The sequence below is a fragment of the Taeniopygia guttata genome, chromosome 4, assembly GCF_048771995.1.
Source record: "Taeniopygia guttata chromosome 4, bTaeGut7.mat, whole genome shotgun sequence".
In the NCBI taxonomy this organism is placed as follows: Eukaryota; Metazoa; Chordata; class Aves; order Passeriformes; family Estrildidae; genus Taeniopygia; species Taeniopygia guttata.
In genome coordinates this window covers 13,581,394-13,593,700 of record NC_133028.1, presented here as the reverse complement: position 1 = coordinate 13,593,700, position 12,307 = coordinate 13,581,394, and the positions used below count along the sequence as shown (strand labels likewise).

The following is a 12,307-nucleotide window of genomic DNA, read 5'->3' as shown; positions in this document are numbered from 1 at the left end:
GTGACGCGGGGCGGGCGGGGCGCTACAAACGAGCCGGCGCCAGGCTCGGGCTGCGGCGCTGCCGGCCGGGCGAGGCGGGCGACAGCGGGCGCTCGCAGCCCCCGCACGCCGCCGCCGGGCGCGCTGCCCCGGACGCCGCCGCCGCCGCCCGCGGGCGCCCATGGAAGAGCGGGGCGAGCGCTGCCCCCCGGCTCCGCGCCCCGGCGGTGAGTGACGCGGTGCCTCGGAGGGGAGCGGCGCGCCGGGTGCTGCCCTGGCAGCGTGGGAAGTTCGGGACGGGCGAAGGTGCCGGCGATCGTGGATGGGCTCTGCCGCCCCCGGGGTGCGCCGGCGCCGCCGCCCGCCCGGCACCTGCTGCCGGCAGGTGGGAGCCCCGCGGCCGCGGCGGGCGAGCGCCGCTGTGGGGCTGCGGAGCGCCTGCCTGGCCCGGCGGTACCCAGAGCTGCCCCCAGCCTCCGCAGGGACGCGCGGCGCTGCCTCAGCGCTCCGGGGCCACCGAGCCGGGCTCCGGGAGGCAGCGCTGCCGGGAGGCGGGGTAGGAGAGAAAGCGGGGGGGAAAGCAAAGTGTTCGGCAGCACCTGGCAGGTGCGGCTGCCGGGCGCTTACTTCGTCTTCTTTCTCTTGTGTAAATGACAAGCAGAAGTAAGGGCAGAGCGCAGGGCTCTGGAAGCGGGGCGCCTGCCTGACGGGAGAACACTTGCAAAAGCTCTGCTGAGCATCTTCGATCTGCTCCTTCACGTAATGCTGGAGCCGGCGGGATGCAGCGTGCTGAAGTGGAACCTGGCGAGCTGCGTAGGGGTTGGGGCGCAGTAGTCCTTGGGGCTTGGCAGGAGGGCACAAAGCCTTAATTCGAGCTCGTTTCTGTTTTGAAGGACTGTCACTCTAGAGTAGTACAGCAAAGGCTTGGTTACTGCAGTTCTCGGTGTGCTTTCCTAGGATAAAGGTGTATGCAGTTCAAATCTTTTGGGGGTAAAGGATGCTGAGAGGGAGGGGTGGTAGCATTCAGATAGAAGAGTTTGGGTTTGGTCTCGTCTGCCAGCCAGACATTCAAAAGATCAGGATGGGGCACACAGCTGAGTACAGGCAGTTCAATCACCTCAGCTGACTGGGAATTAAAGTACATTGTTCTCCTTCCTTTCTGTGTCAGTGCAGTGGGTTAAGAGCTTTACCGGTTTCAAGACTGTTCCTCTTTGGATTTTGGTGTGGAAAGAAAAAATACCTGTAAGTTTAAGAATATCATGCTCGAATGGCATGGGTAAAGAATATCTGCAGGGAGCATCTTTTTGGCATGAGAGGTCCATGCAGTGCCCACTCCCACTGAGACGGAGCCTCTGCAGTATGTATGGGAAATGGAACATAGTAGAACACATTCAGTTTGGTGAATGCCTATATATTCTCTGGCTAGCAAGCTTCATTTGTAAGTATAAATATAATAACTGTTGCAATTTACATCTGCCAGCATTTCTTACACTCTCAAATAAGTGAATTTTTCACATTGCTCAGAAACAAGAGCACGGTCACTGACATCAACTTCAGCTGTCACTTGCAGATCCACCCTTTCAGGATCCACCCTCTTTTTTTCTCCTCTTTCAAAAATGCAGAGCGTTTTGATACTACATAACCAAAATTACTTCTGGTAGGTTAGCAGGAAGGTAATGCATCTGAAGCAAGGCCAGCTGTTGGAGTGGAGAGACCCTAATTTGACAGAGCACATTCCAGCCTCAGGATTGCCAGGTTCCAGCCTGTGTCCCTCCCCTTGTCAGGATACCTTGGTTATTCTGAACTAGGTGTAGGTTTACACAGGCATTACAGGAAAACAGAATGGGTGTAAAACACTTTCCAATGCATGTATATATGTACAGATAAATACAACTTTTCTGCTTTTCATTAGAGGAAATCAAAAATGTTTTTCTTAGTCTCACTAACCTGGGATCTCTCCCTTCCCTCATTTAGAAATGCCACTCACAACTCAAAGATATCAGAGCTCAAAAATATGTCAGAGCTGATGGATTTCCATGAAAACTTTTGATAATGAGAAAAACAAAACGGTAATATGCCAAGGCAGACCAAGATGGGAGATCCTGCTGGCCATCTCATTTGTCACTCCAAAGCATGAGAGTTCCCTCCAGGTCACTGTATAGTGCTTTGTTTAGTAAATTGATTGGTTTAGCTCAGTCTAATACAGTGATGACCTCACCACTATTCACCCTGCTCCAGTGTTATTCTGAAGGCAGGACAGTGAAAGGCACAGAAGTCTACTTGGACTATGAACTAAATGACTGTTTTGAGATGTGGAAATTTTTTTGGTTTATTTTGTTTTTATTTTTGTTTTAAATACTAGTATTTGAAACAGGGCCCACATCCCTGTGTAAGAGGCAAGAAATTGCTTGGCAGAGGAAATGAAAATGGGATTGCTTAGTCTCCTGTGTTCCCTATTTTAATACATCCAGTTAAGGTGAGCCTTGGTACTGAAAGGGGGCAAGACAGGACAGAGCCATCTTTTCACACAGGCTGTTTTCTTGGGGACAGCTTTGATGAATTAGGAAGCAACTCTATTAACTGTGCAATAGATTTCTGCTTCCTAATTAGAATGTGACCCATTTTGCTTGGAAAGTGGGGTGGGGAGTAATTTCTGGAATTTGAATTGAGCATTTGGGTTTATGCGGGGGTAGAGAAGGCAGTGGTACAGTGTACCCTCTTCACAAAAAAAAAAAAGTTGAATCCTGACAGGTATTAAAAAAATTACTAGGAGGAGTTAAAGGGATTCCATATTACTTATTCAGTACAAAAAGAAATTTTTTGCACCCTGAGCTTTACAAGTTATTTTTATTCTGGTGTAATGTCCCATTTTTTTTTTTTTATCTCCATGAGGTTCTCTGAAATCTGGAGTATTTTCTCTCTAACAATTTTTATGATCTCTTGCCATGAAAGACTGGAATGGTCCCTTCTGACCTTAAGAAAGAGTGCATGTTATATATAACCACAGTCTATTGTAAATTTGCTACTTTACTGCTCACACTGGAGCTGAACTCCTTTAGAAGTCATGAACTGGTGGCCTATCTAATTTGCATAAACTGTATTTATCACAGCAGGTGCAGAAATACAGCAGATTTCAGCCAAAAATACTTCCTACCAAGTCAGCCTTTCTCATTTTGTGAAGTTCCCCTTCTGAAAATTTATCAACCTTTTAAAGTGTATTTCTGAAGTTTTAGTGCTGATAGACAGTATCTCATCTTAACAGCACTGAAATTATTAGATTTCTTAACATCTGACTATAAAAGTTAAAGCCGTGGTTTAATCTTTGCTGGTTGTGCAGCAGTTTTAATATAATTGGGCAAAGTACATATCATCTAGGCACTGTAAGACAGGTTTTATACAGTTGCATGTAGTTTCATGTCCCTTCTTAATATGCAAATGACTTTTTTGATATATCATGGGGTGATCAATAGTTTATGGTTTTAGAGACCTTCAGTAGTATGTAGTTCTATTTCCTTTATTGCACTTGTCTCTGTAGCATTCACTAATGTAGGAAAGTGTTTGTAGTTAATTACTGGAAACTAGAATTCAAGCATTTCATTGCCAAGTGTTGTTTAAAACTTTTGTTAAAATGGGATTAAAAACCACAAGCATATGCAGTGGGAAGTATAGGAAGAATTTCTTAATGGAGAGGGCATTGTGATACAGTTTAATAGATAAAAATTAAAAAATGCAGAATATCTTTTCAAGAAAAAACACATTTCATAAATTAAATAATTAAAAAAAAAAAAACAAAAACCACCACCTGCTCCCTTTCCTTTCCTGATCTTGGCTGAGCTTTAAGTGATAGCTGTACTGGGAATTTTTATGTTATCAGGGTACAAAGTGGCACTTGAGCTAATGTAAACAACTAAGCAATATTTCTTGTGGTGGACAGAGTCTTCCATTAGAGGATAGAAATATACTGTTCATATCAATGAGTTCTTGAAGGATTTCAAGTACACCGCAATTGTTCGAGTTCAGTTTTTTTAAAGCACATCGCTGAATCAAAATGTTCAGAACACTGAGTCTTTGTCAGTTTAGGAAGTTGGTTATCTCAGTTAGGGGAATTTTTTTACCAAGAGAAGAAGCCAGCATAGCAGATGTGTGGGTTGTACTGTACAGCTTGGTTTAACCAGCAATGTTAGTCTTATATTTTGCAATACTTTGTGCCCAAATATGTGCAAGGGAAAATACAGTCCACAAACTGTCCTGAGGTTCTATCACATCAGCAAAACCAAGTATTCTTTAAGAACAGAATGTCTCACTCAGATTTTCAGCTCTAATCTCCCTCTACAGACAAACTTCAGCAAGTGAAGTATAGTTTTCATCCAGTCCAGACTGTATTTTTAGATGACTGTGGAGAGATCTCTCCAGTGAAGGGATTCAGTTCTGCAAAGAAATAAAGTGAGGCCATCTGAAACTTATGTTTGTCCACAGTCCCTAAAGAACCAGGAAAACACAACCTCTCTTTGATGAAGGTGATGCTTATGGAGAGGATGTTGTCTTACCTCTCCTAGTGACTGTCCTGGTAGTAACTGGGTCCCATGAGCTCTGCTGAACCTCTCAGTGTGTTGCTGTGGGCTTTTTTTGTGAGGTAGGTCCCTGTCAAATCTACCAGCAGACTCTGCCTGATGGTTACTGGCTGCCCTGCAGACATTCCTTGTGCCTCTTCCTACCCACTTGGGCAGCCAACCCAGAGCTTCTTATGAAAGTTCAGAGATAAATCTAGCCCTATCCAATTCCCAGCAAAAATGAAGTTACCAGTCCAGGAGGAAACTACCTTATTTTGTTCATGCATTTTAATCTAAGAAGTCTATATAACCAGATGGTTTAGGCAATGTCACTGATGACACACATACAGAGGCATTAAAATACCTTTGTAAAATGCTAAGAAATATTAGAAATTACAAAATAGTAATACATGTTTCAAAGAGTACTGAAACATGCTTAAAAGTCAATGACATATGACAGCCTCTGGTCCTCATTCTGCATTTACTGATTAAATTTTCTGTTTGTTTCCAAGTTACTATTACTGTTGAAGAGGTTTTAATAATAAAGTCCACACTGAATCTGGTTAAATAAACAGGATGGCACATTTCACTAATTAATTGGAGAAAGCTGAAGAAAAGATTAAGCAAAAGCAATCAGAGTTTTTGAAAAGTCTTGGTATAATCTTCAAAGCACCATTTAACATAAACTGTGTTTCTTTTACAACTTGTTCATTTACTTGTAGCAAATACAAAAGTAATGGCTGTCAGTTAATTTTTTTGAAGTAATCGGGAAAACAGAGTCATCAAGTGAAGTCATGTATGCTCTGCATGACTTGTGGATGCAGTGAAGAGAATTCTTAAAGCAGAAAAGTATCCTGGCAAAGTGCCTGCTTTAAACTCCTCAGTGAACTCTTCTTATTGTTGAAAGAGTTTTTCAGACCCACAAATTATAAAGCTATGGAATACATGTTTGTATATAAACCACTGTAATTCTAGACACCAGACTACAGATCGACCTAATGCATTAAAGAGAATGTAGGACATAAGAGCTGAATGACAGCTAATTTATATGCTGCTTTATTCCTGAAGACCACTCTTCTCACACATCGTGTATTTTATGCTGAATTTAGAGGCACAGTTGTGTCCATTGTGTTCCATTTGTCTAGCAAAACAAAATAATTGATCCAGGTATCAGGCCTATACAGTTTGGGAGAATAAAATAGAATAGAAATAAAAGACAGACAAAGCTTTATTGCTTGCAAACAAAACAACAATAGCACATGTACTCTGAATGACATAGTTACTGATATGGTTCTTTGGACATGCATAAGATAAATGCTACTGATATAGTAGAGGTGTTCTGCAGTGGAGGATGTGCTCCTGAACAAATAGCTGAGGACAAATAATGAAATTCTGTATGTCTGAAACAAAAGATATTCCTATGTTATAATAAGATTTCATACTGGAACAGGAAACAGTTGCTTTTGTGTATTTAGAAAAAGCTGCCCCACAGAAGTCTTTAACAATGGGAAGACACTGAGGCAGTGCTCCACTGAGGCTCAAAAACCTGCCTGAAATGGGACCCCTGGTACCACATCTGTAATGTCCCACATATAGAATGAAAAACACCTTGCTAGGTCTTTTTTCTAAAAAGTTCCTATGCTAAATTCAGCCACAGGATGGCTTGAATAAAAAAGCTGGCAACTGACTAGTGTGCAAACTATAAGTTGCAAATTAAGAATCCCAATGAATGAATATATAGCATTGATTTTATTTTTCAAAGAGAAAACAAAGCACCCTAAAAATCCCCCAACAACAGCAGGAAAAAAAAAAAACACCCCCCACCCATCCAGCAGTGTGCTGTCACTATGAGACCAGCAGCTAAAATTTAATCTTTCAAGAGACAGTCTGTTACAGAACTTTGCTTTTAGCATAGCATATTTCAACCTGACTATTAAGAAATAACTGTTCCTATCAGGCTTTAAATTCACTTCTTTCCACACAGTTCAGCCTGTTCCTCGCCAGAATCCTATTATGCTTTTCCAATAAGGTGTTAAGACAACTACTCTGGCTTACTATTTATGGAGCCAGTGACTTGAAATATACTGTGAAGTAAGTGGCTATTCCTTTAATCTGTGACCTTAAAATTCAACAGAGTTGATGTTTTGTTGCTCTTATGTACTGAGCTGCCCATCAGTCACTGATCCAATCTGGCTGCTGCTGTATCCTGTGCTCCCATTGCTGCTGAATATTGTGGCAGCGTAGCTCAGTGAATTCACCTATATCGAATTTGCTGTCACCCAGTGCCTTCCCCTATCAACATCCACACTGTGGGCTATTAATGCTATTTATTGTTAAAAGTGATATAGATTAAGCTAAGAAAGATTAGGAGGAATGGTGGGGACAGGGAGAGCAGAAGACTAATGACAACAGATGAGATGGAACTCTTCCAGACAGAGAAAAATTAACAGTGGCCAAAAATGGAAAACCCCAAATACCTCTGTAAACTTGCCTAACATCAGACATCACAGAACAGCCTGAGACAAGGTATGGCCACAAGCTCAAAGCCTCTGAGCATACAAGGAAGCACTCTCTTTACTTCATATTTATCATAACACTTTGCTTCTCTTTCTTCCCAGCCTCGATTTCTGCTTCCTAACTATATTGCTGCCTTGTAGCCTGTTAAAAATGGAAAAAGGGAAATCAACGAAGTGATAATCAGTAGAAAACATCAGGAAGCAGAGCTGTTCTGTTCAGGGTGAAGTCACGACCTCTGTAAATGCAAAGCTATCAAACAGAACTTTAGATTGCTTAGAAACACATCATTAGTCCTTGTTGCACTGGGACTTAGTTTATTGTGGAAAAGTCATTAGTTTCTTTTCACATTCTCTGGAGAATTTCCAAAACCTAGCCCTTGCATTTCCTCAGGTTGTTCATATGTAATTTTGTATTTCAGCCCTTGTTAGCTGGCACAGTATGTGCTGTTCCAGGCTTAAATTCATAATTTTAGTAGCCTACTAAGGCAAAGCAGTCAGGTACTCAGCTGTCATGGCTTCTACTTCTGAGTGGAGTCAGACAGTACTGAAATCTACACCAGCCCTTCACTGAGGGTATAAAGTCTTTGGAAGACATTGTAATTCAGGGAGTTTGTGTGCACAGCCTGCTCATACTGCAACAATCTAATAGCTCTACTACATGTGAAACCATTACAATTTCACTTCAAACATTGCATTAAAAATACCCTGACCTTTAAAGGGTGTTCAGTGGTGGTATTTAGTAGTCTTTTCATAAAGCCTAAACTTAGTTCTTTACATCACAACAGCTTGCTGGCTAACTCTTGAAATGACCTTCAGAAGTGCCCATTGTGTATTTTCTTTCCTGAGTATGGAGACGGGAACCACGGGTCTTCTAGTGTTTTGTTGATTCAGTCATACTATAGTCTATGGTTTCATTATCTTACCTCTTTTCAGGGCCAGCATTCAAGCCACCTATTTTATCCTTAGAAACAGTAAGCACAAAGCAAGAGTTAGCTTCACTCTAAAAATGACACAAAATTCACACACAAATTGATGTGCTATTTACCTAGAGCTCTTCCTAATTTGTTCCTAGGAGAATGTTATCTTCTCATGTTGGACAGCTCTATCTACATTGCATGAGCCTTTTTCCCAGGAGGTCTGATTTCTAAGGTTGCTGTTTCATAGTTCTTTGAGAGGCTGTAATTCCCAGACATCCTACAAGACCCTCAGCTTTTAGGCATGCTCTTCTGATCCCCTCTACACCTTTTCATGTTTTGTTTCTAAGACAAACCTGTTCTTGTTGATTAAAAAATCAATTGTCTTGTGATTGTGGTTCAACTCCAAGGAAATCAGATTTAAAAAAAATAACTAATAATACTCCACGTGCAAATGAAAGATTTATAGTATTCATGTCTCCTGATCACTGGAAATAAGTTTCTTATGGCATTGTTGCATATGTCTGTCTTTTAAAATATTTAATTACAATAAATTATCTATGAGCCTGGAGTTGGGAAAGATAAAGTTTGTTCAGTTTTGAAAATAAAATTATATTTGCAGTGTGGCTGAATATAAGATAATGTGCTTTTTCTTTTCCCTCTTTCAGCAAAGTTTTTGCTTGAGAAATACACATCCGCTCAGCAAAACAAAAACCACTTTTAAGTGTTGTTCTTGGTGGAAATCGCTCTATGCCCTATTACCCGCTTGAGTGAAAGCAGACTAAGAACTTCTGTCATGGCAGCTTTTCTGCTGGGAGCTGTGTTGCTTATTGTTCAACCTCAGATAGTGCCTTCCAGACCAGCTATAAATTCAAATGCTGAGACTTCTTCTCAGTCTGTTCAGAGAGAGCTTTTAAAGAAAACGTCTCAGAAAAATGACTTCAAGGAAAACATTCATTCTAATGGATCATGTCAGCAGCTGCCACAGACTATTATTATTGGAGTGAGAAAAGGTGGAACACGAGCTTTGTTAGAGATGTTGAGTCTCCATCCAGATATTGCAGCAGCAGAAAATGAAGTTCACTTCTTTGACTGGGAAGATCATTACAGGAATGGATTGCAGTGGTATATTAATCAAATGCCATTCTCGTATCCCCATCAGATCACCGTGGAAAAAACTCCAGCATATTTCACATCACCTAAAGTGCCTGAAAGAGTTTATAACATGAACCAATCCATGAGACTACTCCTTATTTTAAGAGACCCAAGCGAAAGAGTACTATCAGATTATACCCAAGTGTTCTACAACCACATGCAGAAGCACAAGCCGTACCCATCCATTGAGCAATTCCTGATAAAAAATGGTGAACTCAATGTGGACTACAAGGCAATAAACAGAAGCTTATACTACATTCACATGCAGAACTGGCTGAAGTATTTTCCTCTTGATCATATCCACATTGTAGATGGGGATAAACTAATCAAAGATCCCTTTCCAGAAATAGAAAAGGTGGAGAGATTTCTGAAGCTATCACCACAGATAAATGCTTCAAACTTTTATTTCAATAAAACTAAGGGATTCTACTGCCTGAGGGACAGTGGCCGAGAGCGCTGTTTACATGAGTCCAAAGGACGAGCGCACCCACAAGTAGATACCCGGTTACTCGAGAAACTGCAGGAACATTTCCATGAACCCAACAAGAAGTTTTTTGAGCTTGTGGGCAGAACATTTGACTGGCACACATTTGTGGCAAGTTAGTGGTAAGCTTCAGAACCTAAGTTCCAATGTACAGTTAGAAGACTTAAAAAGGGCATTTAAGCTATTATTTATTTGTAAAATCCATAAATACTTCTGTACAGTATTAGATTCACAATTGCCATATATACTAGTTATATTTTTCTACTTGTTAAATTTGAAAGCATTTTGTATTGTTTTTCATGGTTGTTAACATTGTGTATGATGTGTCTATATGAAGAAACTAAATTATTTCATTGCAGAAGGTGCTCTCTTGAGAATGTGTTGTCTTTTTAATAAATAAGAAATTCATTTCGACAACATTTCTGAATTATTTGACTACTTTGGCCTTCCTGGACTATTTTCTCTAATTGCTAATGAATATGCTAAATTTTACCTTTCCAGTTTTCTTAGTTTAAAGTTTGAATTAATAATTTCTTTTCCATTTGAAAATACTCTTGCAGTTAACAAATTGTTCAATCCTGCTTTATGAAATTATTTCCTGTCAAGTGGTGGTACTTAACACATGCTGGGAAACACACACCCAAAGGACAATGGAAGTATCTGTGTAATTTGGTATATTAACTGCTGTACTTAACATTCATATTCACTGTTATAACAAGTGCTCCTCAATTCTTTGGCAGTACAGTGCAGGTTTCCTGGCAGATTTTTAAAGATTCTGTGGGGCCCAGCTCATAAAATACAGGTAGCTGTAGAAATATGGTCAACCTGAAAACTTCCAGTCTCTGAATGTATGCATACTTCATAACGAGGTATGGTTGCGAGAATTTAAGCAATATAGAGACTTATTCAAGGCTGCTTTTTACTGTTCCTACATTTCATAGCACATTTACGCTTTACCATCACTGAAAATAAACACACCAGAGAAATTAGTTGGTCTACATTCCAGTAAGCAGCAACTTCATTCATATAAATATTACCACATTTCTCCCCTACTTAAGGCTGCTCTCTGTGAGTTTTCAGTTGCTTCATGCAACTTAAAATTGCTTATGGACTACTGTTTGTTTAATTTCCTTCCAAGAACTGTGATGCCAGGTCTTGATTAGATGTGTGTTGTGAGATTAACCCAAATTCCAGGAACTTGCCTTGTTTTCCAGCTGCTAAAAATGGCAGTTAGTACATTGATAAAGACTGCAGCTGTCCTTATCTGCAGTGGTTATGATGTCTTGTTAACCATCAGTTTCTGGAGTTAGAGTTAATCCAGTTTCAACACAAGGCTTCTTACAGTACTTTAAATCCAAGCTACTGATTTTTATTTCATGATCTTGAGTTTAGTTGTTGAATGTGCAATGGCAACACCCAGTAAATTTGAACTTGTAGCTGATTGTTACAATCCTTTATAAAACTTAAATGTAGATTGATTCATTTTTTTCTGGTGACCTAGTGCAAACTTGGGCACTATGACAAGGTATTGTCTGGATGCAGATATCCCATATTATGCCTCTTGCATGAAAATTTGCAGACTCTGTCCACCTCTCTCCCACTCCTTGTGCACCTGCCCAAGCTGTATTCAACCTCAGAGAGGTTGGTGGTGTTTTATAAAGCCTACAATGAAATGGTATTTACTCAATAAAATATTTTCTGAATTGCATTTTTTCCTTTTTGGTTTTTTTTTTTTTTTGGTTTCTAGTTTGGAAGACCAGAATTTAGGATTCGGATTCAAGTCTAGTTCAGATTTCAGCTAAATGTTACTTAGAGCTTAGCTGTAGCCTGTTGCTATTGATATAAAAGCAGTTGTTTGCTGCTGGGTTGTGCCTGCATGGTCACTGCTGACCCAGGATATACAACAAGGAGGGAAAGTTTCTGGTGGCAATAATGTGAAATCTTACATGAGGCAGATGCCAAAAATAACAGAATTATAGTACCATCGTGTTTCTATTAAAGTTTTAGAAAAGAAAAATTCAGGGGATTTTGTGTAAGGTGGGGCAGTATTTTCTCCTACACTTACCCCATTACCTTGGTAATGTTATCTCTTCAGGAGCCAGCTGGACCAAAGTGATTTTGGACCAAAGAGATTTTGGCCCAGAAAAAGGCTTCCATTAGTGCCTTCCTGCAGTCTCAGATTAAGCTCAGCAAATTCACCAAAGTTTTGCTGAGAAAGGAAAAATACTAGCAGGTATGTGACCAGGAATTGGAGGAGTACATGAAGGCAGGGTTACAACAAGTCCACCTGCAGCAGGTTGAACAGGGCAGGGGAGGGCATCAGTGTTGAACTGGAAATGCCTGTGCACTGCTGACAGCTGATGTTGGTACTGAGGAAACTTTTAGTGCCTAGTGCTGCTTGATACCAGTATTTTGCCGATCTCTAAGCAGGACACATGCACACATTTCCCCACACACAATATGGCTTGTCTCTACAGAAAGAGAAGTGCAGCATGAGCCATGAGGTCACTATTACTGTTATAGTGCTAGGATCTCACAGAGTGCTGTCTGCAGGATCCAGAGGTGAAGTGACCACTTCAGGGGACATTCTGAAGCAGAATATCACATGACTCACATCCTCAACACCAAGTTCAAAGGGTCTCATAGAAAGTATATCATACCCAATGCTTACACCTTGTGCAGGGATGGCATGATTGTACAGTACCTTAT

General features: G+C 40.8%; 1 protein-coding gene across 1 annotated transcript; it reads left to right on the top strand.

Moving 5' to 3' along the window:
* The first annotated feature begins 55 nt into the window (after positions 1 to 55).
* On the top strand, positions 56 to 11,306 carry HS3ST1 (heparan sulfate-glucosamine 3-sulfotransferase 1). The gene is made up of 2 exons (XM_030270754.4): positions 56 to 206; positions 8,628 to 11,306. The coding sequence occupies exon 2, from the start codon at positions 8,756 to 8,758 to the stop codon at positions 9,716 to 9,718; it is 963 nt and encodes a 320-aa protein (XP_030126614.4). The 5' UTR covers positions 56 to 206; positions 8,628 to 8,755; the 3' UTR covers positions 9,719 to 11,306.
* Positions 11,307 to 12,307: the final 1,001 nt, after the last annotated feature.